Source organism: Protopterus annectens, chromosome 10.part0 (assembly GCF_019279795.1).
Source record: "Protopterus annectens isolate FY-2018-M chromosome 10.part0, PAN1.0, whole genome shotgun sequence".
In the NCBI taxonomy this organism is placed as follows: domain Eukaryota; kingdom Metazoa; phylum Chordata; order Ceratodontiformes; family Protopteridae; genus Protopterus; species Protopterus annectens.
Window position 1 is genome coordinate 1,793,333,574 of NC_056744.1, and position 27,983 is coordinate 1,793,361,556.

General features: G+C 42.2%; 1 protein-coding gene across 4 annotated transcripts in view; it reads right to left on the minus strand.

Moving 5' to 3' along the window:
- Nucleotides 1-27,983, minus strand: part of RUSF1 (RUS family member 1) — a 261,474-nt gene that overhangs the window by 102,822 nt on the left and 130,669 nt on the right. For all 4 annotated transcript variants that reach the window (XM_044086627.1, XM_044086629.1, XM_044086628.1 and 1 more), the window contains exons 9-12: nucleotides 18,914-18,984; nucleotides 17,322-17,506; nucleotides 4,844-4,901; nucleotides 3,543-3,613 (exon numbers count right to left, since the gene is read on the minus strand). In XM_044086627.1, coding sequence (XP_043942562.1) covers nucleotides 3,543-3,613; nucleotides 4,844-4,901; nucleotides 17,322-17,506; nucleotides 18,914-18,984 — 385 coding nt within the window. The remainder of the gene's footprint in view (nucleotides 1-3,542; nucleotides 3,614-4,843; nucleotides 4,902-17,321; nucleotides 17,507-18,913; nucleotides 18,985-27,983) is intronic.

Sequence of the window (27,983 nt, forward strand, 5' to 3'; positions counted from 1 at the left end):
TACTAATGTGTGAGGCTCTTAATAAGCCTAGGCCTGCATTCCCATCATTCCCATGGCAATTATTAGTCATTATATTCCCCAATATGAATCTCCAAAGATGGGCCCCTTATGTGGAGGGGAATCTGGTTCCACAGAAGTGACATTCTCTGTGATACACACCTATCCTGCCAGCATGTTCTGTTTATTTTGCCAAGGAGACTGAGGTCATTTGGGTGGGTGTTTCTGATACAGCTGGACATCCAAATGTGTAACAGGTTTACTACAAAACAATCTGTTGATTCTCTGCACACAAGGCAGAGGTTGCCTCTCTGTAGCCTGCATGACAGCATAAAGACAGATAATGTTTTGAGATGGTCTGCATAGTTTTACGATAAAGACCCTTTTGATTTTTTTTTTTTTTAGTGAGGATGTGTTGGGGGTCCCTCCAGCTGTGACAAGTGGACAGGTACTTATTTAAGGGGTATAATGCTCAATTATTGGCCTAATGAGTGCCAAGTACAGAGGGAGAATTACATCCCTGGATCTGGATGCCATACCCTTCAATATAACCTGTGCATTAAAAAAGAACATCCTTACAATACTGCATACACGGTGATCAAAGGACAGCCCACTTTCAACATAGGTACCCAGATCTCTAACTACGGGGTCAGTTTTCAGGGGTGGGGGTGAAGTGTCAATGTGTTAGTCACAACGGGAGTTGTACTTAATGAAATATTCAATTACAGTCCTTGGCATTTAGTTTCAGTCCATGGTTTTGGCACCAACTATTTTGTTTGGGATAGGCCCTCCTGTGGGATCATGGTGTCCTCTGGGAGTTTATGATGCCTCCAAATGTGCAGACATCTGCAAACTCGGTCAGAGACAATCCTTTAACATTAGCTTTGACTTCAAAGAAGTAAATGTCAAAGAGAAATGGCTCAAGGACTGAACCTTGAGATACTCCAATAGTGACAGGTCTTTTGGCAGAGTATAAAGACAGTCACCTTTACTTATTGTGTTCTGGCCGAGAGCCAGTACGCTATCCAGCAAGTTATACAGGAATTAATATTTAGCTAGAAGAAGCCCTTTTGGTGGCGTAGAATGATAAAGCCCTGAATATGGCCAAGCTGATCCAGACTCAATTAATGATTTGGGAGACTGACAGAATGGCAGGGTGGGAGCACGCTTGTTTATACACTCCATAAGGGGGGGTGATCCAAAGAGGGGAGTTGCCCTTTGATGCAAGAACAAGCACAGTGGATGGGGAAAGAGAAGTGGGTAGGTCATAAAAAAAAATTCCCTCCTAGAGATGCACAGACAAGATAAGCCCCCAGGACACCCTCAAGATCCACGACTGGCTCCAGTAAAAATACGGAGTAAGTCCAGGGGGTTGGAGATTAACTAGTAGCTTGATATGGACACTAGGTACTGGGAGCCCAAGGAGACAAAAAAAAAATATTTGGCTAAGAAAGTTTTTCTATGATGCCTGAGAGTGGGATGGTGCTGAAAGCCTTTGCAAGATCCAAATCATCAGCGTGCACTGATTTGCCCTTGTCGATTGCCTCAGCGACGTTTTTAATCAAGTCAACAAGCTAAAGTAGGTAAGACCTGCCTTTGATGAATCTGAACTGTGTTAAGTAGAGAGTCTGTAGGTCACCTATATTTCTGTTTATTAGTTCCATAACGATCCTTTCCATAGGCTTGCAGATGAGGCTGATCAGGCTTATGGGTCTGTAATTGCCTGGGTTTGTTGTAGCCTCATCTTTGTGCATGTGAATTACAGCTGCTGTCCTCCATTCATCCTGCACAAAGCCTGTTTTAAGGCTAATGTTGTATAGCTGCTGTAGAGGGTCTAACAATTCATGTTTCGGGCAAGTCTGGTATGTATTCTGGTCCTATAGACATAGTGATCTTGGCCTTAAATGTCTTGAAAACTTGTCCTTGGGAGATTTGATGAGGGGTAGATGTGGATATTTGAACTGAAAATAGTGGGGGGAAGGGTGCTGAAGTTGTAGCCGAATTTATCCACTAGTAGACTGACAATGTCCTCTCTGTCTGACTATGTGACATCACCTACTGGTAGCTCTACGCAGTGCTGGCCATTGTTTGAGTTTTCTAACACAGGTAAAGAAGGCTTTTTGTTCTTTTGCCCAGGTGGCGATTTTACCTTGTATCTGGTTTTGGTTGATATGATCACAATTCTGAGTTAAATGTTTAATTTAACATGGCTTCATCAGTGTTAGACTTATTTTTTGCATGCAACTATTTTTTCTTTTGTTATAACACCTGTTTACATTACATTTCGGCCAAGGGGTTCGTTTTTGAATTTTACATTATATTTATTTCTGAGGGAACAGATACAGCTGTGCAACTATTTGCATCTGCATAGAGCTTGGCTGTAAAGGATTCTGCATCAGCAGTGTGATCATCTTGGTAGAGGAGGATTCTGAATTTAATCGAGTCATCACTCAGCTTTAATAAATTAGCCTTTGCATAGTCTCTGAATCCTGAGGTACTGGAGGATGCTTCAGACTTCAGCAGAAAAGTGACCATGACTGACTACTGGTCCGATATGACCAGGGCGAAAATTGCAGTAGGTTGGGAGCAAAGCTGTCCTACACTGGTAAGGACTAAGTCTAAGATTTTATCTCCTCTGGTTAAGGTGTTGACTAACTGCTCCATGGTGTTTGTATTTATAAAGCCCACAAACATCTGGGTATACATGTTTCAGGATATGTAAGTCTCTCAGCTGATGTTGGCAAGAGTCGAAGTTTCCTAGGTGAATGGTGTTTGGCTTACTACATAGGAACTACATACTGGTTAGGCAAGAGATACGGGCCACGGTGGACGGAGGGGGTTCGGTAGTTGGCTATGAAGTAATTCATAGGATCATAGGTTAGTACTAGGTTAACTGACTTTGTGGGTGATTTTAAGCCTAGCCAATTACCCAGTGTGAGAATCAAACCTTGCACTTTGTACCTGTTAGGTAAACACCTTAACTATTATGCCAGCCTCCCATCCCATTGTTTATACTGAGTAGGGAAGGAGGAGTTCCAAGTCATTATCTTGTCTAACAAGCTTTAATTCATTTTTCTACTGCAGCAAAGAAAACCCGGTATTGGCTAAGGGCACTAACACCCCACAATTCATCATGTCTTAATCAATTCTACATGTATTATTTTTTTAGAAACTCACAACTGTTTATTATTCATTTATTAAATAAATACTGGACAGCATTTCTAATGTACACAAAGCTGGGTATGAAATGTGCATTATTAGTTAGCCTGTTGCAATTGCTTACAATTAATGTCATATTTGTGGGGTGGCAGAGGGATGAGAAGGAACCCACCCCCCAGGACAGTGCTACTGCACAGCTGATGTAGGAAGATGGCTGCAAAAAATATAACTGAGGCTTGGTGTAGTGATTAATAAGAAGAACTGTGAGTAGATGTGTCTCGGAGAACTACATCTGAATCCACAACCATCATATGATTACTGATTATGTAAATGTTTACGATGGGGGGGGGGGCTCTCATTCTCACTGATTCTAATGTCCTACTTACCTTCAGAGCGACTCACACCCAACAAATAATCTTTTGTGTTATTCTTCAGTGTTTTTTCAAAATCGTTCAAGCTGTGTCAATAAATAAATAAAACTAGTTAATTAAATAATAAAAACAACAGAAAGTTAAGTAAGAGGTTCTGACATGTTTAGCAATTTCTTGTGCAGTTTTCTCAACTGATAAACACACCGCTGACATCCTAAAACATCCATCAACATTCAGAAATATTTAGAAGCAACAATAAAAGACAGTAGTGCTCTACAGACGGTCTTGTACACAGACAATAATAAGTTGCAAGCATTCCATACATTTTTTCTTTCGCGGTTGGGGGGAGAAAGCTTAGGTTGCTTAAGCAATGGGTGTCTCACAAGAGATTCCACCAATTACAAGCAGGGCTCCTGGGAGATCTGCTGTCAAAAACAGGGATCATCTGTCAGCTGCGTGTGCTCCCCCAGAAGGTTTGAGGTACAGCACTTTGCATTCTCTTGGTTCTACCACTCGTGATAGGATAGAGTTCGAGTTCCCAGTAGATATCATCATTCCAAAAGGAGGAAATAAGAAATAGTAACTAAATACATATCCTTGGATACAGCATTCTTGCTTGAAGAAGCAACTGGTCACAGAAAGCATGGAGACAAATTGAGACACTTCCTATTATAACCTGCTTCTGGTGTTTCAGATCTAGGGAACCCATTGTATCTGTTCATCACAGAAGGTCAAATGTTAGGTTCAGTGGTCCTTTCAACATACGCCTTCTGGAAGGTAGAATCATGGAGTCTGTCAGAAAAAGGTCACAATGCTTGATGCTTCAGTTTGAAGAAGCCATGTGTAACAAAGGTGATTACCTGAAATGGCAGGTTTCCAGTACACAGCATATCATACTCAGAGGGAGGGGGACATAAAGTGACCAAATCATGGACTTACTGAGACATATGTAGCCTACTAACTCAGGAGACTCTCTAACCCATTGGGAACCACAAGAGGGACCTTTCAGCCACCATCCAGGTACCAGTATTCTTTGCTGAGCCAACAGGTACCCTAAAATGGACACACTATCAGTATGGGAAAGAAACAAGAAGTTCCATCTGTAGTGATTAGTTCACAATCAGATACAAAGGAATAGGTCTATCTGAGGACCAGAACCCAGGCTAGGAAGTCTGGGGCTACTAGGGGATGCAGGAAAACAAACACGCACATATGGATTGAAAAAAAAAAAAAACAGCTACTACATAAAGGACTAAGCAATACGATCAGTGTCATGATGTCTTAATATACATGAATTACATCCGACTCTCTCTTACCTGGACATAAGTTCATTCACTGATACGCCTAGCCTGATGGACACATGTTTCTGGCATTCTAACAAAGACAGAAAAACAGAATATGAAAGGTGTTAATCTGTGATGTCCAAAAGAGGTCATGCACCACTTTCTTTACAACAAAAGTTTCATCACCTCCTGACAAGTGTCTGCCTAAATATTCATGAACCAGAAAAGGCAGACAAAAGGCTGACAGACTTGACAATCAAAATCTTATGAAATACTACCTGTGCCATCAGGTAACACTGCAAACGCAGACTCTGACTTGCATGTGCTACACTGCTACATCTAAAAGTCATAGATAAAACACAAGTTGATAATATAGTGATATTTGTTAAATGTAGCAATTTCAATACATTTTGATAATTTGTGTTTCAGCTCACCTGTTCTCTCAAAAAAGTCGCTAAAAATGATGCATTTGTGAACACTCAACATGCCCAATGAATAATTTATCATTACTTTTTATCATTTTGTCACTTCAAACTGAGTTACTCATTGCTGCCCAGTCCTCTTAAGTTATTAAAACCTGTTACTCCAAAATTCATCCAGCCTTCAGTCATCAAGCCTTACTCTCCTCTTGACAGACTTACTGTGTCTCAACACGCCTACGTCCAGTCATTATCTCAGGGTGTGTATCACATCACGTATGTTACAGATCACTTTCATCGCTTCAAGTTATCAACCACCTTAACGAGTCATTAATGTAGATTAACACCTCAGGTTATCATTTTCAATCAGTCATCAACCTCAAAGTACCAAAAAACATTTCTCACAGGATAATGGCTTATTACTCTTCAGAATGCCTCAATTCACCCTCTTTCCAATTAGCCATTGATCCTTCCTCTGTATCAAACTGCTGTTCCACTCTTAGTTGGGTATTTATCTTCATTGTGTCGACATCACTGACCCTCATTCTGCCTGAAGTCCACCATTAAACCTCCTGACCCAATGAGCTGTTAACCCTAACTGCATCTCAGGTCATCATTTTTATAGTCTACCTATCCTTCACATCACTACCACGCACGCTGACTTAAGTTCTGATTCCCAGTAAGGTGTTTATCTTCACTGCATCCCAATGCATCCATCTTCCAGTAAGGAGTTGATAATCCTTTGTGCTTTTGCTTATCCATTCTCCGTATCACAGGACCTCACTCTGACTTAAGCCCACCTTTCAGCATCCTGACCTGATTACCTGTTAATCCTAACACAATATCAGGCCTGCACCTGCAGCTCCTGGGATTCCGGATACTGGCTAGGGCTCTTGCTGACCCTATAGTACCTTTTTTAGGCAAGGTTCAAATAACAAATTCACCACCATAAAAGGAACAGGCAAGCAAAAACTGAGGGTAATGCTACTCAATGCTAGAAGTCTAAATCTGAAAATGCACTCACTCAAGGCACTCCTTAAAATGGAGAACATCAATATCTGTGCAGTGACTGAGACCTGGTTCAAGGCTCCAGAGAGTACCTCTGCACTACCAGGCTATAACTCATACCACACTTTTCGGCCATGTAACCTGGACCGAAACACCAAAGGCAGAGGTGCATCCATAGTCATTAAGGATATCTATACCTCCAGGCTAGTTGCTCAGCATAATGCATCCAAGGTTATCCAAGTGCAACTAACTCTGGGCAAAACTGCAATCCAAATTGTAGCTTGCTACAGATCCCCCACCATGCCCCAGGATTCCCACTCCTCTTTTCTTGATATACTGGAAAATATTAGGGTTCAACCAAACACCCTAATAATGGGTGACTTCAACTACCCCACCATTAACTGGGAAAACTACTTGTGTACCAACTCCTTAGCTCAATGCTTTCTGAAATTCATAAACTCCAATGCCTTGGATCAACTTATCCACACCCCCACCAGGGCCAACAATATCCTAGACCTAGTCATTACCAACATGAGTGACCGGATTTCCACACCTGAAGTCAACTCTTCGTTGGTCCAATCTGACCATAAGCTAATCACCCTTGATATCCACATCCCGCCCCCACCCCCATTAAGGAAACCACAGTAAAAAATTTCTCCAAAGCCAACTTCATGCTTCTTAAGACAGAAGTGGTGAACTTCATGACACCCATGCAGATAGACAATACAGTTACAACTGCTGAATCCTACACAAATGCACTCTATAAGCACTTAACACGAGTGCATGGATTGTGCTATCCCAAACAGAACCAAGACGCTATCCTCCAAAAAAAGGAAGCCAATCTGGCGGTCTCCTGCCATAAACAAACTGTACAACAGAAGGAAGAAACTGTTGCAAAAGAGAGTAAAATCCCATGAAAGGAGGTGCTCCCTGGCCAGCCTCAGTAAGAAGCTGAGATCCCTTATAAGATCCTCCAAAGCTAGCTATGAAAACAAAATCGCCACTAATTCTAAGGACAACCACAAAGCATTCTATAGCTATGTCAAGAATCTCGGTGGCAACACCCAGATCTGCTCTGAGTTACAGCACAAAGGCACGAAAATTACAGAACCAACTGATATTGCCAACATCCTGGCAGATAGGTTCAGTGCTAACTTTACCCCCCCCTCACCCCCTAAAGGGCCCATATCTATACAGGAAGAATGCAGAGTCCCTGTAATCACAACTACGCACGTAAAAGCTGCACTCTCTAAAGCCAAAAACACAGCATCCATGGGACTGGACAACATCCCAGGCTGCATTTTACACAAACTTCAGAACGAAATGGCTCCCCACTTAAGCACCATGTTCAATAATAGCCTCGCATAAAGCTTTGTGCCCACTGAATGGCACACAGCAACAGTTATCCCACTCCACAAAGGGGGAGCCACTACTGATCCTGGGAACTATCAACCTATTAGCCTGATGAGCCCGGTCTGCAAGGCCATAGAACGTATCATCATGGAACTCATAAACAAAGAAATTGGTAACCTCCAAACTCTGGATCCCACCCAGTTTGGGTTTGTGAAAAGCAGATCATGCCTCCTGAACCTGATCAACTTCTTTGAGGCAGTCACCAAAGCCGTAGATCAGGGTAAGGTGGTTCAAACAGCCTATCTTGACCTCACCACGGCTTTTAACACCATCCCCCATTCTGGAATTATAGCTAAACTCACTAAACTAGGTATAAATCCCTATGTCACAAGATGGGTTGCCAACTGGCTCACTAACAGAACCCACACTGTAAAAGTTGCAGACTCCAAATCTGACCTCAAAGCAGTGATAAGTGGAGTACCACAGGGTTCCATCCTGGGACCTCTCCTGTTTGGTATCTACTTCTCTGAAGTATAGGCTAACACAGAAGGCCTCTGGCTAATGAAGTTCGCAGATGACTGCAAACTAGGAGCCATAGTGAAGTCCCCAAATGATGTATACATCCTACAGAAGGGTCTCGCTGAGACAGATGCCTGGTGTCAGAGCCATGGCCTCAAGCTCAATGCCAAAAAATTGCAGTGTCATCCCCACTGGTAAAAACTCTGTACCCATGAACTACCACATAGGCAGCAATCTACTTAAGAACTGACAACACAAGAACTGAAGATGGTGAGTGAAAGGTGAGTGAAAGGAAAACTGCTCTTACAACTGGTAAAGACCTCTGGCAGTCTGTAAACTATGCAACGCCCATTACATAGGCAAGACAGAGAGACAGCTGAACAGACGCATTTACGAACATGCGTACAAAATAGGGAAACAAGATACCAAAAATGCATTGTACAGACACATCTTGGATAAAGGTGAGGAACATGGTTTTTTGTTTTCCATTGTAGAACAGATAGATGTTCGCCCATTTGGGGGTGACTGGAAAATGAAATTAGCAGCTGCAAGTAAATGGCAAATCCTAACAGTTCCACGAGACCACCTGGTCTCAATGATTTTATAAGTATAAAACCTTTTTTAGCTTTAGAGTAAATTTCAACTCTTAGGTTTGTTACTGGGATTTTTAACTTTATCACACAAGTGAAGTGCATATATTTATATATATTATTATTATTATTTTTATTAGATTTTTTATTAGATAGTTATACGGATATTTACAGTTACACCAAGAGGTTTTACCCACCGTATATATTACTGCATATATTACTATTGTATATATTATTATATTACATGTGTATTTGAAAGTCACATCTTGATTTAAGGTTGGTTTACTTACAGTGTATTATAGTAAATGTGTAATATGGCTTTAAACTTTTGGGGATTTTAATTAGTTAAACATCAATTAAGGTGATTTAGGATGTGTATAAATACTTTGGGATGATATGTGTTGTTTGTTCTGATGAAGACTGATCACCAGTCGAAAGCGCTTAACCAGTCGTGTGGAATTGTTCAATAAACTATCGTGAGGTTTTACCAGTTGTAAGAGCAGTTTTCCTTTCACTCACCATCTTCAGTTCTTGTGTTGTTGGCTTTCCCAGTTTGTGAACAGCAATCTACTTAACACCGAATGTGTGATAAGAGACCTTGGGACCCAGGTGGACAGTAGTCTCTCCTTTGACAGTCACATCGCCACAGTAGTCAGGAAGTCCTTCTACATGGTACACCTCATCATAAAAGGGTTCTCATCCAGGAAAAAAGAGGTCATTGTTCCCCTCTACTCGACACTCATTAAACCCATTATAGAGTACAACGCCCCTTTTGGAATGTACCTCACAAGACATCTGCAGCAGCTGGAAAGGCCACAGAAGTACCTCACAAAGAGGATTACTGGCCTCAAACAAATGCCCTACACTGACCATCTCAAAAAACTCCAGCTTTACTCCGTAGCATATCGCCTACTCCAAGGTGATCTCTGCCTAACATATAAAGCTATGTCAAAACTGTTGGGCATGCTACACCTAAAGAAATCCCAATCCCCTCCGAGCTACAAGCTCTAGGGACCTAAACCTTATCACCACAATAAACACGACATGCTGGAGGGATAGATTCCTGTCCCAGAGACTTCCCATACTCTGTAACAGGCTACCTATCTATCTCAAGCAAAGTTCCTCATTAACACTCTTCAAGAAAAATCTTGATGAGTGGATGGGAAATAAGAAATACACCCCAGGGATCACTTCTGTGTCTATGCTCAACAGCGGCACAGGACAACAACTTTCTTAGATTGCATAAGCCAGGGAACCTTGTTGGCTAGGCTTATGTAGGCCCTAGGGCCAATAGCCTAGTACCTGCCTATGAACGTATGTACCTCAGTCCACCTAGCCTCTATGCCACTGCAACTCAACTCTGCCTTAGGTTCACCATTTCACTGCCTGAACAGTTATTAAAACTCCCTGCAGTCGCAATCACTCCTTCCCAATGATTACTCTGTCTGGCAAGCTGTCAGGACCCCACTGTCTGTCAAAATCATAACACTGTAGAATATGTACATGGAAAACCAAATATGTTCTTCTCTTTAAGTCACGTTCTCTGCTTCAAGTTGAATGTTTTACACTATTAAATTAGCTGCTATAGGCAATACAGGGTTAATGAAGAAGAAATGAAAGCTTTGTTTAAAAAATTACTTTGCTGTTCCTGAATTATTATGCGTGGGCTTTGTGGAACACTGTTCCATATACAGTTCTGCTGCAGTCTTCCTGATACTGACCCTGTTCCATATACAATTCTGCTACAGTCTTCCTTCTACTGACCCTGTTCCATATACAGTTCTGCTGCAGTCTTCCTTCTAATGACCTTGTCCCATATACAGTTCTGCTGCAGTTGTGGGCTTTGTGGAACCCTGTTCCATATACAGTTCTGCTGCAATCTTCCTTCTACTGACCCTGGTCCATATACAGTTCTGCTGCAGTCTTCCTTCTACTGACCCTGTTCCATATAGAGTTCTGCTGCAGTCTTCCTTCTACTGACCCTATTCCATATACAGTTCTGCTGCAGTCTTCCTTCTACTGACCCTGTTCCATATACAGTTCTGCTGCAGTCTTCCTTCTACTGATCCTGGTCCATATACAGTTCTGCTGCAGTCTTCCTTCTACTGACCCTGGTCCATATACAGTTCTGCTGCAGTCTTCCTTCTACTGACCCTGGTCCATATACACTTCTGCTGCAGTCTTCCTTCTACAGACCCTGGTCCATATACACTTCTGCTGCAGTTTTCCTTCTGCTGACCCTGGTCCATATATACTTCTGCTGCAGTCTTCCTTCTACTGACCCTGGTCTATATACAGTTCTGCTGCAGTCTTCCTTCTACTGACCCTGTTTTATATACAGTTCTGCTGCAGTCTTCCTTCTACTGACCCTGCTCCATATACAGTTCTACTGCAGTCTTCCTTCTACTGACCCTGTTCCATATACAGTTCTGCTGCAGTCTTCCTTCTACTGACCCTGTTCCATATACAGTTCTGCTGCAGTCTTCCTTCTACTGACCCTGTTCCATATACAGTTCTGCTCCTGTCTTCTTTCTAATGACCCTGTTCCATATACAGTTCTGCTGCAGTCTTCCTTCTAATGACTCTGTTCCATATACAGTTCTGCTGCAGTCTTCCTTCTACTGACCCTGGTCCATATACAGTTCTGCTGCAGTTTTCCTTCTACTGACCCTGTTCCATATACAGTTCTGCTGCAGTCTTCCTTCTACTGACCCTGTTCCATATACAGTTCTGCTGCAGTCTTCCTTCTACTGACCCTGTCCCATATACAATTCTGCTGCAGTCTTCCTTCTACTGACCCTGTCCCATATACAGTTCTGCTGCTGTCTTCCTTCTACTGACCCTGTTCCATATACAGTTCTGCTGCAGTCTTCCTTCTACTGACCTTGTCCCATATACAGTTCTACTGCAGTCTTCCTTCTACTGACCCTGTTGCATATACAGTTCTGCTGCAGTCTTCCTTCTACTGACCCTGTTCCATATACAGTTCTGCTGCAGACGTCCTTCAACTGACCCTGTTCCGACCCTGTTCCATACACAGATCTGCTGCAGTCTTCCTTCTACTGACCCTGTTCCATATACAGTTCTGCTGCAGTCTTCCTTCTACTGACCATGTTCCATATACAGTTCTGTTGCAGTCTTCATTCTACTGACCCTGTTCCATATACAGTTCTGCTGCAGTCTTCCTTCTACTGACCCTGTTCCATATACAGTTCTGCTGACCATGGTCCATATACAGCTCTGCTGCAGTCTTCCTTCTACTGACCCTGTTCCATATACAGTTCTGCTGTAGTCTTCCTTCTACTGACCCTGGTCCATATACAGTTCTGCTGCAGTCTTCCTTCTACTGACCCTAGTCCATATACGGTTCTGCTGCCGTCTTCCTTCTACTGACCCTAGTCCACATACAGTTCTGCTGCAGTCTTCCTTCTACTGACCCTAGTCCACATCCAGTTCTGCTGCAGTCTTCCTTCTACTGACCCTGGTCCATATACAGTTCTGCTGCTGTCTTCCTTCTACTGACCCTGGTCCACATACAGTTTTTCTGCAGTCTTCCTTCTACTGACTCTGGTCCATATACAGTTCAGCTGCAGTCTTCCTTCTACTGACCCTGGTCCATATACAGTTCTGCTACAGTCTTCCTTCTACTGACCCTGATCCATACACAGTTCTGCTGTAATCTTCCTTCTACTGACCCTGGTCCATATACAGTTCTGCTGCAGTCTTCTTTCTACTGACCCTGGTCCATATACAGTCCTGCTGCAGTCTTCCTTCTAACGACTCTCATCCATATACAGTTCTGCTGCAGTCTTCCTTCTACTGACCCTGGTCCATATACAGTTCTGCTGCAGTCTTCCGTCTACTGACCCTGTCCCATATACAGTTCAGCTGCAGTCTTCCTTCTACTGACCCTGTCCCATATACAGTTCTGCTGCAGTCTTCCTTCTACTGACCGTGTCCCATATACAGTTCTGCTGCAGTTTTCCTTCTACTGACCCTGTCTCATATACAGTTCTGCTGCAGTCTTCCTTCTACTGACCCTGTCCCATATATAGTTCTGCTGCAGTCTTCCTTCTACTGACCCTGTTCCATATACAGTTCTGCTGCAGTCTTCCTTCTACTGACCCTGTTCCATATACAGTTCTGCTGCAGTCTTCCTTCTACTGACCCTGTTCCATATACAGTTCTGCTGCAGTCTTCCTTCTACTGACCGTGTTCCATATACAGTTCTGCTGCAGTCTTCCTTCTACTGACCCTGTTCCATATACAGTTCTGCTGCTGTCTTCTTTCTAATGACCCTGTTCCATACACAGTTCAGCTGCAGTCTTCCTTCTAATGACTCTGTTCCATTTACAGTTCTGCTGCAGTCTTCCTTCTACTGACCCTGGTCCATATACAGTTCTGCTGCAGTCTTCCTTCTACTGACCCTGGTCCATATACAGTTCTGCTGCAGTCTTCCGTCTACTGACCCTGTTCCATATACAGTTCTGCTGCAGTCTTCCTTCTACTGACCCTGTTCCATATACAGTTCTGCTGCAGTCTTCCTTCTACTGACCCTGTCCCATATACAGTTCTGCTGCAGTCTTCCTTTTACTGTCCCTGTCCCATATACAGTTCTGCTGCAGTCTTCCTTCTACTGACCCTGTCCCATATACAGTTCTGCTGCAGTCTTCCTTCTACTGGCCTTGTCCCATATACAGTTCTACTGTAGTCTTCCTTCTACTGACCCTGTTGCATATACAGTTCTGCTGCAGTCTTCCTTCTACTGACCCTGTTCCATATACAGTTCTGCTGCAGACGTCCTTCAACTGACCCTGTTCCATATACAGTTCTGCTGCAGTCTTCCTTCTACTGACCCTGTTCCATATACAGTTCTGCTGCAGTCTTCCTTCTACTGACCCTGTTCCATATACAGTTCTGCTGCAGTCTTCCTTCTACTGACCCTGTTCCATATTCAGTTCAGCTGCAGTCTTCCTTCTACTTACCCTGGTCCATATACAGATCTGCTGAAGTCTTCCTTCTACTGACCCTGGTCCATATACAGTTCTGCTGCAGTCTTCCTTCTACTGACCCTGGTCCACATCCAGTTCTGCTGCAGTCTTCCTTCTACTGACCCTGGTCCACATACAGTTCTGCTGCTGTCTTCCTTCTACTGACCCTGGTCCACATATAGGTCTGCTGCAGTCTTCCTTCTACTGACCCTGGTCCATATACAGTTCTGCTGCAGTCTTCCTTCTACTGACCCTGTTCTATAGACAGTTCTGCTGCAGTCTCCCTTTTACTGACCCTGTTCCATATACAGTTCTGCTGCAGTCTTCCTTCTACTGACCATGGTCCATATACAGTTCTGCTGCAGTCTTCCTTCTACTGACCCTATTCCATATACATTTCTGCTGTAGTCTTCCTTCTACTGACCCTGTTCCATATACAGTTCTGCTGCAGTCTTCCTTCTACTGACCCTGTTCCATATACAGTTCTGCTGCAGTCTTCCTTCTACTGACCCTGGTCCATATACAGTTCTGCTGCAGTCTTCCTTCTACTGACCTTGGTCCACATCCAGTTCTGCTGCAGTCTTCCTTCTACAGACCCTGGTCCACATACAGTTCTGCTGCTGTCTTCCTTCTACTGACCCTGGTCCACATACAGTTTTGCTGCAGTCTTCCTCCTACTGACCCTGGTCCATATACAGTTCTGCTGCAATCTTCTTTCTACTGACCCTGGTCCATATACAGTCCTACTGCAGTCTTCCTTCTACCGATCCTGATCCATATACAGTTCTGCTGCAGTCTTCCTTCTACTGACCCTGTTCCATATACAGTTCTGCTGCTGTCTTCCTTCTACTGACCCTGGTCCACATACAGTTTTGCTGCAGTCTTCCTTCTACTGACCCTGGTCCATATACAGTTCTGCTGCAGTCTTCCTTCTACTGACCCTGGTCCATATACAGTTCTGCTACAGTCTTCCTTCTACTGACCCTGGTCCATACACAGTTCTGCTGTAATCTTCCTTCTACTGACCCTGGTCCATATACAGTTCTGCTGCAATCTTCTTTCTACTGACCCTGGTCCATATACAGTCCTACTGCAGTCTTCCTTCTACCGATCCTGATCCATATGCAGTTCTGCTGCAGTCTTCCTTCTACTGACCCTGGTCCATATACAGTTCTGCTGCAGTCTTCCTTCTACTGACCCTGGTCCATATACAGTTCTGCTGCAGTCTTCCTTCTACTGACCCTGGTCCATATACAGTTCTGCTAAAGTCTTCCTTCTATTGACCCTGGTCCATACACAGTTCTGCTGTAATCTTCCTTCTACTGACCCTGGTCCATATACAGTTCTGCTGCAGTCTTCTTTCTACTGACCCTGGTCCATATACAGTCCTGCTGCAGTCTTCCTTCTACCGACCCTGATCCATATACAGTTCTGCTGCAGTCTTCCTTCTACTGACCCTGGTCCAGATACAGTTCTGCTGCAATCTTCCTTCTACTGACCCTGGTCCATACACAGTTCTGCTGCAGTCTTCCATCTACTGCTCCTGGTCCATATACAGTTCTGCTGCAGTCTTCCTTCTACTCACCCTGGTCCATATACAGTTCTGCTGCAGTCTTCCTTTTACTGACCCTGTTCCATATACAATTCTGCTGCAGTTTTCCTTCTACTGACCCTGGTCTATATACAGTTCTGCTGCAGTCTTCCTTCTGTTGACCCTGGTCTATATACAGTTCTGCCACAGTCTTCCTTCTACTGACCCTGGTCCATATACAGCTCTGCTACAGTCTTCCTTCTACTGACCCTGGTCCATATACAGTTCTGCTGCAGTCTTCCTTCTACTGCATCTTTTCTCATATATTTACTGCCCTTAGACTGCAATACTTTGCTTGTACTCTAGGGGTCACTACACAACCACTTCTGCTGGACCAGTGAGGACTGACAGCTGGCTATTTACCCACCTCCTACATTAGTGGCCGATAACCAGAAAAGCAAGATAAAAGAAGGCTGGCCTGCATAGGAAATGTTAAGCAGCCAATGGCAACTCCCCTGTTTATCTGGAGGTGAGGTCCACTTGGTGGGATGTGGGCACATAGCACTACAGATGTGCAAAGAACCACCACCCACTGCTGTACAAATTAGTATGCAGCAAAGTACAGATAAGGTTATGGGAAAAATGGCATCCTATTATACAGGAGGCATAATCCCTACCCACAAAGTCAACTATATACCTCACAATAAATACATACAAAGAAGTACATGCATAGACACACACACACATCTCCCCCCTCAAAGAAAAATCACACAATAATAAGTATGCGCACATCAAATTATGTAGAAACACGCACAAATGCACACTGCACACACATAGGTCAAACCACTTATCATCCTCCTGAAAGATAAACCTATACAATGTACACAATGATACACACACACACACACACACACACACACACACACACACACACACACACATACATACACACACACATACACATGGCTTACAACCATCACCTCCTGAAACACAAGCATGAAAACATAATGAGAGAAACACACAATATGCAACAGCCATCATCTCCAAAACAGAAGCACTCACAGTGACAAACGGACACACAATTACACACAAACACTACATCTGTCATTATATTCATGAAAGCATGGTGAGAAATATATCCCCCACCACAGGCACACATTCACCTAACTACTTTTATTACAGACCATGATTCAATAAGTGTTCTGTTCTTCAGTACTTTTTAAATGGTTTTATCAGCTTTCTCTAGTGAAGCCAACCAAGATTCATACTGAATTGATGACACAGTGACTACTTAATGAGTGACTAATTATGCTGTGAGGTGTGTCTAATTTTATTCAATTGAGTCAGTATGAAGTGTATATATAGTTGGATGTTTGAATTGTTTGGTGAAATCTGAAGAAGCGTGCCTTGGCAGCACGTGAAAGCGCTCATTTATATGCAATAAATTTTGTTTTATGTTTCATCCCGTGGTGATCCTACCTTGTTTTTTCTTTAAATTGTTCAGTCTGTCCAAGTCATAGGGGCTGGATATGAAATATGCTGGGCTGGGCCTTGTCATTTATCAATCAATCAGTCTGTGATACTGTGATACAATCCCATATATAAACGCCCACAGACTTGCTTTACCATAATCCCTAGCCCTGTTCTATAATGAAAATGAGTTGCCACTTCTGTAGTAATTACTAGATGGCACAGCACTTTTACTAAGTTAAAAAAAATAGACAAGCATAAAAAACAAGCTGAGCTGTAAAATAAGCAGAAAGTCACACAGACTGGTTGCTCACAGCTCGCAAACTACTACTCAATCCTGAGAGAAAACACTCCATGTGAGATGTGCTCATATTTTGGCTTTTCAGGGATATTTGAAGGCACTGCGTTTCCATACCTCATACCTTATGGTATGTGCCCGTTCAGAACAGCTGAACATCCTGCACCAGTTACTCTTTAAATGTAACCAGAAGCAGTCTCAGTACACCCATTACAAAGCAATAAGTTCTAAAAAGATCAATGTGAAAAGAGTAAAATAACAGCAAAGACACCTCTCTGTGGTTACACAGAAAAACACTGAAATTAATGATCGTTCTTTTTACTTCAGCTTACCTGGAAAAACAGGCTCCTTTGCGTTGGCTGCTGCTGGTGTGAGTATCTTGCCCTCTTTGAGGTAATGGTTCAGCACAATACGGAGACGAGACTGGTTCAGCGTTTCCATAACAATTCCTCTGACTGCTCGATAGTTAGCAAACAGATGTAGTGATGTGAACAGTATGAAGAGAATGTAAGTCAGGCTGAGAAAGAGACACAGACAGAGAGATTGAAAAGTGGAGGGTTACTATGAATGACATAAAACATATACCAGTAGGTAATCTCAGCTAAAGCTAATCCACTGGCACAGAAGCCAAAGTATCCATTTGTTTTCCTAATGGTTCTTTTCAGGAATAAGCTGTGTGTCAAAACGGCCATTTTGAGTAGATGATAGCCACCTAGAAAATAGTGCACTTTCTCCTACGGAAGGGTGGTATTCATGTCAAGCACCACAGAGCTCAAAGGCATGTCTGACTACTGTCATTAAACAGTTTGAAACTGATGTGTCTATGTCACTAAAGCATATCCTTTTTCATAAAAAATAAAATAAAACTTGGGGCATTCTCCAAGGATGACGCTTTCCCAGCACCAAACGTCAGCTGTATTCCTTATCCTGACTCTGCCAACTTTTTAGCAGCAGGAATGAAGTAACTGGCTTGAAACTTGAGGTAATAAACTTTTTTTTTTTGAAGTACCACATACAAACAAATGCATTGTTCAGTGCACTATTTTGTCAGTAACATAACCAAGTGAGAAAGGCATTTGTTTTTGGACCTTTATTAAATACAGCAATAATACTCTACTAACTTATTACAAATGTACCAATTAAAAACAATCAATGCACAGCATAAAAATGTGTTATAGACTGAAATGAAAAACAACCAATACAATCATAAAAATAAGAGGAAATTAAGTCCTAGCTTTCAGATACTGACTGAAAAAACAACATTTAAGGCACAATACAATGTATTATTTTATAAAAGACTCAAGGTAAACAGAGTTGGGGTAATAACTGTTTACCAATAGGGATGATGCAACAGGTTGGAAGATGAACACATCAGAGACAGAGACACATATCTACAAAACAGAAATGTACAAAGACAAGGAAAGAGCACATGAGTGATAAACTTAATGTTCAAAGTGGCAACAGCTGTATAAGGCACAACAAATAGAAGGCATATCATAAAGGAAATACCATAGTACAGTCAGATGTTGTTATAAGGCATTATAAAGACAGGAAAAGTCACAAAAAAGGAAAGAACTTAGCAGATACTACAAAAGAAAAAAGGCAGCCGAGCAAAGAAAAAATACACAAGTACAGGACAGAAAATCTAGAGTATAAAGCACATACACGGGGAAAAGCCTGATAAAGAGAAGTAGGATTCAGATTTCATAAAAAGGGGAGTATCTGCTTGACATTGATACAAAGTTATATAATGCATTATGACCAGACCATGCTTTCTGGAATGGAGCTAGACTGGATTTAACTAGGCTAGTCTGGATTACTCCAGAACTTAACCAAAGGATTTAGTCAGGACAACAGCTTCTAGAATGCAAATGCATTAGTGCTGACTCAGTGTTCTAGATCCTTCCTTAACACAAATACTTACCGAATGCTGTCCGTTACCAGTGGGATGAGAAGAAGGCTCACCAGCAAACCCGCTAAATTGACAAGCGTCTCCTGAAAGAGACCAGTAAAGAGCATGAATGGGAAATGCCCCAATTTCTTCCACCAAAGTCACCCAAAAACAAAACAAATTCAATACCTCTCCTAGGCTTATTGGGAAAAGTAGAAGTTACTACCCTACTTACTCCGTTCCTGCTCAGTTGCTACAATGAAGTGTTATCTAGTGTTTACTAGAAATTATATTGTACTGTTGTTATAAAATTGTATTGCATGGCATTATATAATATGTTTTTCTTTCTTTTACACTTTGTATAGTTATCTTTCATGATTCGGTATTGTTTTATAAGTATAATCTTTTATTGTAAACTGTATTTTTGTACTGGTGCTTTTCTCCCAAGACCTCTACTAAAAAGGGTCATTTTGGGCCCAATCAGACCAACCAGGTAAACATATGCCAATAAATCACAATGTAATCACCCCATCATGACAATGGTTTCTATTGTGATATCCTGCTTGCATCCACATAGGATTTCAGGAAGGCTGGACAGAAAACAATGCAGCCATGTATTACAGAGCTAAAACAGAAATACTTCCTACAACTATCACATAACCAATATAAGGAGACAGTAATTCTACATCAGAGAGATTTGGAGCAGAAAAGACTTACACAAATGATAACAATGATGAAAGAGGGATACAGCCGCCTTAAGTCCATATCAGAACAGAGGCCAAATATTGAGAGTGACGAATAGGATATCACAGAGCTGGAAGCAAAGGAGCAATGTTATACGAAGGTTGGGGGTGGGGGCTGGATCCCATGAAGCTGGGAGCTGAGATATACCTTTATATCAGTGTTAGAACAGAAACCCTTAAACTGACAGTGGGGGGTAGGGATAGAAAGTAGCTGGGAAGTGAAATACAGACTTGTATCAATGTTAGAACTCAGACCTTTATACCAAGGGTCAGGCTGTGATATCAAGGGATTGGCAGTTGAGGTACACACTTATATCGGTGTTAATATCGCTGTTAGAACTGAGACCCTTACATGGGATGAAGGATGGGATATCATGGACAAGATATAAGGTGAGGTATGGCAACATGAGTCTACTTTCAATAATCAAAAGACCACTTACCAGAAAATGAATTTACCGAGACGACAACACCAAACTGTTAATTTATCAAACAATCACACTACCGAATATTTTAACAAGGAACGTATGCACTTGGCAGTAGGGAAATTTGCCCTTCTCCCCAGTGTAGTATGATCCTGGAGTTGGTATAGTTTGTTAGGGGTGTGTGGGGGGAATAGCCCCCCCGGGTGGGTTTGACATACTATAGTGTGCCTCTTTGTTCAATGTTGGCCAGCTGAATACTTTGCCTGTTAAAAAATTGGGTAGTGTGATCTTTCAGTAAATTAACAGTTCAGTGTTGTCATTTCAGTAAATTCAGTTTTGGGTAAGTGGTCTTTTAATTATTAGAAGCAGACCTGGCAACATTACATCAATCTTAGAAAATAGAGCAGCTGTCACACGAATGTTACATAGCATCAGTACGTCACATAAAACATGCAACCTGATGGAATGCTATCATATGAATGTTACATAAAACATACACCTCATGGAACACTATCACATCAGTATTACATAACATCAGTATGTCACATACAACATGCAACACTATCACATAAATGTAATGTGACATCTTTATGTCACATACAGCATGCAACACTATCACATGAGTGTAATGTAACATCAGTATGTCACATAAAACATGCAACCTGATGGAAAGCTATCATATGAATGTTACACAACAACATTATGTTACATAAAACATACACCTGATGGAACACTATCACATCAGTATTACATAATATCAGTATGTCGCATACAACATGCAACACTATCACAAGTGTAACGTGACAACAGTATGTCACATACAACATGCAACACTATCATGAGTGTATTGTAACATCAGTATGTCACATACAACATGAAACACTATCACAAGTGTAATGTAACATTAGTATGTCACATAAAACATGCAACCTGATGGAATGCTATCATATGAATGTTACACAACAACATTATGTTACATAAAACATACACCTGATGGAACACTATCACATCAGTATTACATAACATCAGTATGTCGCATACAACATGCAACACTATCACAAGTGTAATGTAACAACAGTATGTCATATGCAACACTATCATGAGTGTAATGTAACATCAGTATGTCACATAAACCATGCAACCTGATGGAAAGCTATCATATGAATGTTACACCACAACAATATTATGTTACACAAAACATACACCTGATGGAACACTGTCATATCAGTATTACATAGTATGTCACATACAACATGCAACACTATCATGGGTGTAATGTAACATCAGTATGTCACAACAAACACACAGAGCTTGAGGAGCACTACATAACAGAAGAGCACTCAGCATGCAGCCACTACTAAACAGAACAATGTTCAGTATATACATATCGGTCTGCTCACTTTAGTCGAGTAAACAATACACTGACCTCAAAAGCGCTGGCCGCAGCAAGTCAAAAAAATTATCATCGACACATTAGCACTCATGCAGAGAAAGAACCTCAAAGCAAGCAATTTTCACACACCAAAAAAAACAACTTTTTTTGCAAGGGAAAGCAAGGCCCACTGCACCCCCACACTTGCCTGCTAATTATATATACTAACCCTGAGATCATACAGTCTCCAGGGAAAGGTAATATTCTCCTACCTGAGGACTGTTGATCTCACACACCTGTCAACCATCTGCAAATATCGACCAAATGTGGTCAATTAAACAGATGTCAACAAACATGCACATATATACATATGTACACATATGTAGACACACACACACACACATATATATATATATATATATATATATATATATATATATATATATATATATAAAATAGCTATGTCAAGAATCTAAGTGGCAACTTGCAGCTATGCTCTGAGCTAGTACAAAATAGCACAAAATATACTGAACCAACTGATATTGCCAACATCCTGGCAGATGGATTCAGTGCAAACTTCACCCCCCTCTAACCCCCAAAAGGGCCCACAACAATACTGGAAAAGTGTAGTGTCCCGAAAATCACAGATGCACAGGTGAAAACAGCCCTTTCAAAAGCCAAAAGCACAGCATCAATGGGGCCAGATGGTGTCCCAGGCTGTGTCTTGCACGAACTACAGAACAAACTAACCCCCCACCTAAACACACTGTTCAATCTCAGCCTCTCCACATGCTATGTGCCCATAGAATGGCACACAGCAACGGTTATTCCACTCCACAAAGGAGGGGCCACAACTGACCCTGGTAACTATCGCCCCATAAGCCTGACTAGCTTGGTCTGCAAGGCTATGGAGCATATCATCATGGAACGCATTAAAAAAGACATTGGGAACCTCCAAACACTTGACCCGACCCAGTTTGGCTTTGTTAAGGCCAGATCATGCCTACTAAACCTCGTTGACTTCTTTGTGACAATGACCAGGGGCATAGATGAGGGGAAGGTAGTTCACACAGCCTACCTTGACCTTGCCAAGGCTTTTGACACCATTCCCCACTCTGGAATTATAGAAAAACTCACCAGCCTGAACATAAACCCCTACATCAAGAGATGAGTTGCCAACTGGCTTACAGACAGAACTCACACAGTAAGAATAGCGGGCTCCAGGACCGACTCTAAACCAGTCACAAGTGGTGTCCCACAAGGCTTGGTCCTGAGACCCCTAATGTTTGGTATATACTTCTCAGAAGTACAGGCAAACACAGGAGGACTATGGCTAATCCAGTTTGCCAATGACTGCAAATTGGGAGCCATAATTGACTCTCCAGCTGACATGGACATTCTCCACAAAGGGCTTACTGAGACGGACACCTGGTGTCAAAGTCATAGTCTCAAGCTAAATGCCAAAAAATGCATAGTCATCCCATTTGGGAAAAACAAAACACCCATGAATTACCACATAGGTGGCAGCCCCCTTAATACAGAAGAGGTAATAAGAGATATGGGGACCCAGGTAGATAGTAATCTCTCCTTTCACAACCATATTGCCAAAGTAGTTAGGAAATCCTTCTATGTAGCCCATCTAATTACTAAAGGGTTCGCATCTAGAAATAAAGAGGTTATAGTGCCCCTTTACTCGTCACTCATCAGACCCATCATAGAGTACAATGCCGCATTTGGGATGTACCTCACAAGACACTTCCAACAGCTGGAAAGACCACAAAAGTACCTCACCAAGAGGATTACTGGCCTCAAACATATGTCCTATGCATCCCAACTGGAAAAAATCCAGCTGTACTCAGTGGCATATCGCTTACTCAGAGGTGATCTCTGCCAGATTTACAAAGCCATGTCCAACTCAGAATTGGTGGACATGCTCCACCTAAAGAAATTTAAGTCACTGCGAGCCACTCGCTCTAGTGAGCTAAACCTCGCCACAACAATAAATAAAACATGCTGGAAGGATAGATTCCTGTCACAGAGACTCCCCATGCTTTGGAACAAAATTCCTAACTACATTAGGCAGAGCCCCTCACTAACACTCTTCAAGAGAAACCTTGACGAGTGGATGAGTAACAGAAAATACAACCCTGGGATCACTTCATTGGCTGTTCTTAACAGAGGCTCAGTTAATTAATCAATTGGGCGGCGAAAGCTGACACACTCTGGCTAGGCTTATAAATGCCCTGGGGTAGATAGCCTAGTACCTACCTATGAACTATATATATATATATATATATATATATATATATATATATATATATATATATACACATATATACACACACACACACACACACACACACACACACACACACACACACACACACACACACACACACACACACACACACACACACAGGGAAACAAAGCCCATCATTATTAAAAAGAAAGATATAGAAATACATGGCAAGCCTTTTTTGAAGTCTGACTCTCACAAAGTACATTCTTACATAAGCAAAAAACACGTTTTGCTCTTTACTACCCCATTACCCAGCACTGGGCCATTGTAGGAGTTATCCCAGGCAGGTGGCTACTTCTGGCCAGTGAAGTTACTGGATTTTTCATTCCTGCTGGTTAATCAAATTTAACTTGTACATCATCAGCTACTGCAGTTTTGCATGTGGATTCAGTGGACAAACAGATCTGTAAAAGGTTTATAGCACTTTTTTCAAGTCTCTTTCCCTGATGACCCTTACATCTGGGGCATACTACAACAGTTCATTCATAGGTTCATAGGTGTTTACAAGGCTAATGACCACAAGGGCCTTTTTAAACCTAGCCATGCATCTCAACTCTTTGACAAGTTCTGATACCCTTGATAAGTGTAAGCAGGGGCCTGGGAGACGAACCACTTACAGGTTACCTGTGTCCATTACAGACATTGGTGCCAAACCAATGATGAATTTCAGGTTTCCCATCCAATTGTCCAAGTTGCACTTGAATTGGATTAGGGAGGAGCTCTGCTTCACATGGATGGGGAGCCTGTTCCATAGACGGGGTAGTCTCTGGGATACATACCTATCTCTCCAGCAGGTCCTATTTATATCACAGGCAAGGTTTAAGTCTTTAGACCAGGTAATTCTGGTACTGTTTGTTTTGGGATATGCAGGAGGTCCATCAGAGTGGGGTCTGACAATGCCCTGTATACCAGGCATAAATCTCCCCTCAAAAGCCTGTAGGAGACAGAATACAGGGATAAGGCCTTGAGGCAGAATGCATAGGACATATTTATGCCCTGTATTCTTTTAGTGAGGAACCTCTGTGGATGTTCCAGTTGTTGGATATGCCTAGTTAGGTACATACCAAAGGGTGCATTGTAATCAATGATAGGTCTGACGAATGCTGAATACAGTGGAACTTTGACTTTCTTGGACTTAGATGCCATACTTTGTTCATAAGTTGCACAACATAGAATGATTTCCTCACCAGTGTAGACACACAATGATCAAAGGCTAGATTAATAATGTGTGTGTGTCCCTATGTCCCAGACTACTGTGTCAACTGTAAGAGTTGTGTTGTCAATATGATAGCTACCAGGGATGGATGACTTCCCAAAGCATACTATTCTTATTTTGTATAAAAGTCCTCTAAGTGGGTGGAGCCAGTGCTGACACATTACAGGGTTAGGAGAGCTTGATTTAACCACCATTTGGTGGCATACATGCAGTGGTTCCAACCACAGTCAAGGCATATTTCTGCATGGACCCCATAAACCACACAAGGAGCCTCTAGCCTCAGCTATAATCATAGGTCCGCTGCTGTAGTTCTCACAGTCTCCGCTAGGCTCTGTCTTGCACTGATGATCCAGGAGCCCCAACCAAAGAGAACAGGAGAGTTGGTTGAAGTGAATAGACTCTTCTCATACCCTGATCACTATCTGAATCAATGTCATCTCCAGCTGGATCACTCCCCCCATGCAAAAGGGCCACACATATTCCTGCCATTTTAATTTAATGAATACATTTAAAACACCTACAACTGCTTCCATTTCTGGAAGAGGCAAAAACTGGGCACAAATCTCTTATCAAAACTGCATCCCATGCACCACCTGTTTCATGAGTAAATACATATTTTGTCTTGTCCAAGCTCCACGAGTGCTACAGAGAATAGTAAAATACAATGTACAACACAAATACATAAAAATGAAAGTTATGTACTTACCATAATGACAGATCACTGTTGTCTCCATCTGGTTCAGTCTGTGGATTATCAGATCGGACTTGAACCCAAGACTGGCCAAATTCCAATGACTTCAGCCTGCCAGGCACCACCTCCTCAACCCATCACTCAACTAAGATTACCTGAGATCAAGTTTAACCCATTCTGCCCAAAACTGACAACACTCAATCCCAACAGAAAAATACTAAGGACCCCAACAAAGGAGAGAATACAACCTCCCCCGACTCGGATGTCCAAGAAACTTGCTATAATGGCGGGGGCAGAAAGGAGAAAAGGTTGAAATAGATGGAAAGAGACAACATGGATCTATCATTATGGTAAGTACATAAAACTTTTTTATCTGATGTTATCCTTTCCGTCTGGATTCAAACTGTGGGACAGAGTCTCCAGCCATGTAAAACCGTAACGAGGTCTTATGGAAGGTTATTGCGCAACACAGTGGAACCAAAAGAAGCTCTGGACCTTGACTGGATGTCTAATTTGCAGTGGGACACAAACATGTGAGGACCCACCCAAACACCAACTGCAGAAACATCATCAAAAGCAGCACTAGAGAAAAAAGCTGTAGACGTAGTCATAGCTCTAGTAGACTGACCTTTTGGTTTACCCTGCAATGGCTTTCCATACAAACTATACCCAAAAGAAAAAGAAATACAATCAGATACCATTTGGAGGGAGTAACCATAGACACTGGCTTACCCAACTGCACCTTTGAAAAGGAGAGAAGCAACTGTTAAGACTTTCTGAAAGATTTGGTTCTGTCCAAGTAAAACTTCAATTGTCTATGAACATCAAGACAATACAGTAAATATTTTCCCTTGTTAAAAAACCTAGAAAAGAACACTGGGAAGTGAATAGGCTGATTCAAATTGTTCTCCATGGCCACCTTAGGGTGAAAGGAAGGATCCGTGTGTGGAGGGACACCCTGTCTTTATAAAAGATCAAGTACAGAGCTACCGAACAGAGGGCCTGCAGTTCTGACACACACTTGGTGGAAGTAACAGCCATTAAGAATAAAGTCTTCCAAGATAATAACTTCAAATCAGCCACAGTAGACAGCACCATGAAAGGTGAATCCCCATGGAGGGGCAAGGTCCTGGACTGGATAATGCAACAAAACAAAACAAAAAAAGAGTCCTTTAGTAACGCCTTTTAAATTTTAAGAAATGCTAATTATATATTATCCCTACCAATATGAAAACTGGAAATAGCTGTCAATTGTACCTTAACAGTAGAATAACTGGACCCAAGTTAAACATGTCCATGAGGAAGTCCAGAATTACCTCCAAAGGGGCTGAAAAGGGATCTAAAACCTTACAGATGAACCAACAAATGAAAAATTTCCAATTATTGGCAAACACCCTACGTGTAGTGTAGACATTTATTTTAGAATAAGACAGAATATGCAGTACTCTTTCTGAAAGCTTGAGATTTCTAGACATCAGGTAAATTGGAGAAACCATGCAGTGAACTTGAATATCTGAAGATCAGGTGGATCCACACCCACTAGGTGAGAAATCGGATCCGAAATGTGATTCAGGACAAAAGGAGGGTACTTCACAAGATGCCAAAGAAAAGCGAACCACACCTGCTGGGGCTGAAAGGGGGCACAAAGGATTACAGTCACTTTGCAATGGGTTGCCTTCTGAAGAAACTTTATTATCAGCAGAGTTGGAGAACAGGCATATAGGAGACCTGGGGGCCAAGCATACAGAAGAGTGCCTTGGGTGACTGCCACTGAGAGGAGACTAAGGCACAATAGCTACTGCATTTGGTGTTGGATGAGGATGTGAACAGATTGTAACATGGAGTGCACCAGCACTATAAAATCTGAGCAGCAATTCATGGATTCGGGGACCACTCATATGGAAAAAGAATGTTCCTGCTCAAACTGTCTGCTAATATGTTGGATTTTCCTGGGATGTGCATTGCAACCAGAAACTGGTGAGACAAACTTGCCCACTACCAGACTCTCACAGCCTCCCAACAAAGAGGATTGGAATGAGTTCCTCTCGTTTATTCAGAAACCAAACAGCAGACATGTTGTCAGTCTGAACTGAAATAACACCCTTGAGAAGAACATCCTGAAAGGCCTGCAAGGCAGGAAGGACCACTCTCATCTCCAAGACACTGATGTGAAGACTGGCCATGGTAGTCTGCCAGGTTTACAGCACAGTCCTCCCTTCGAAATGCTTTTACACCCAGAAGAAAGGTGTCCATTTTGACCATGCCCAGAGAGGGGGCAGAACAAATGGTTTCTTGGTGGACACTAAAGAAGACTCCAACCACCACCTGATCTGATTTTGACAGACATTTTCAACATAATG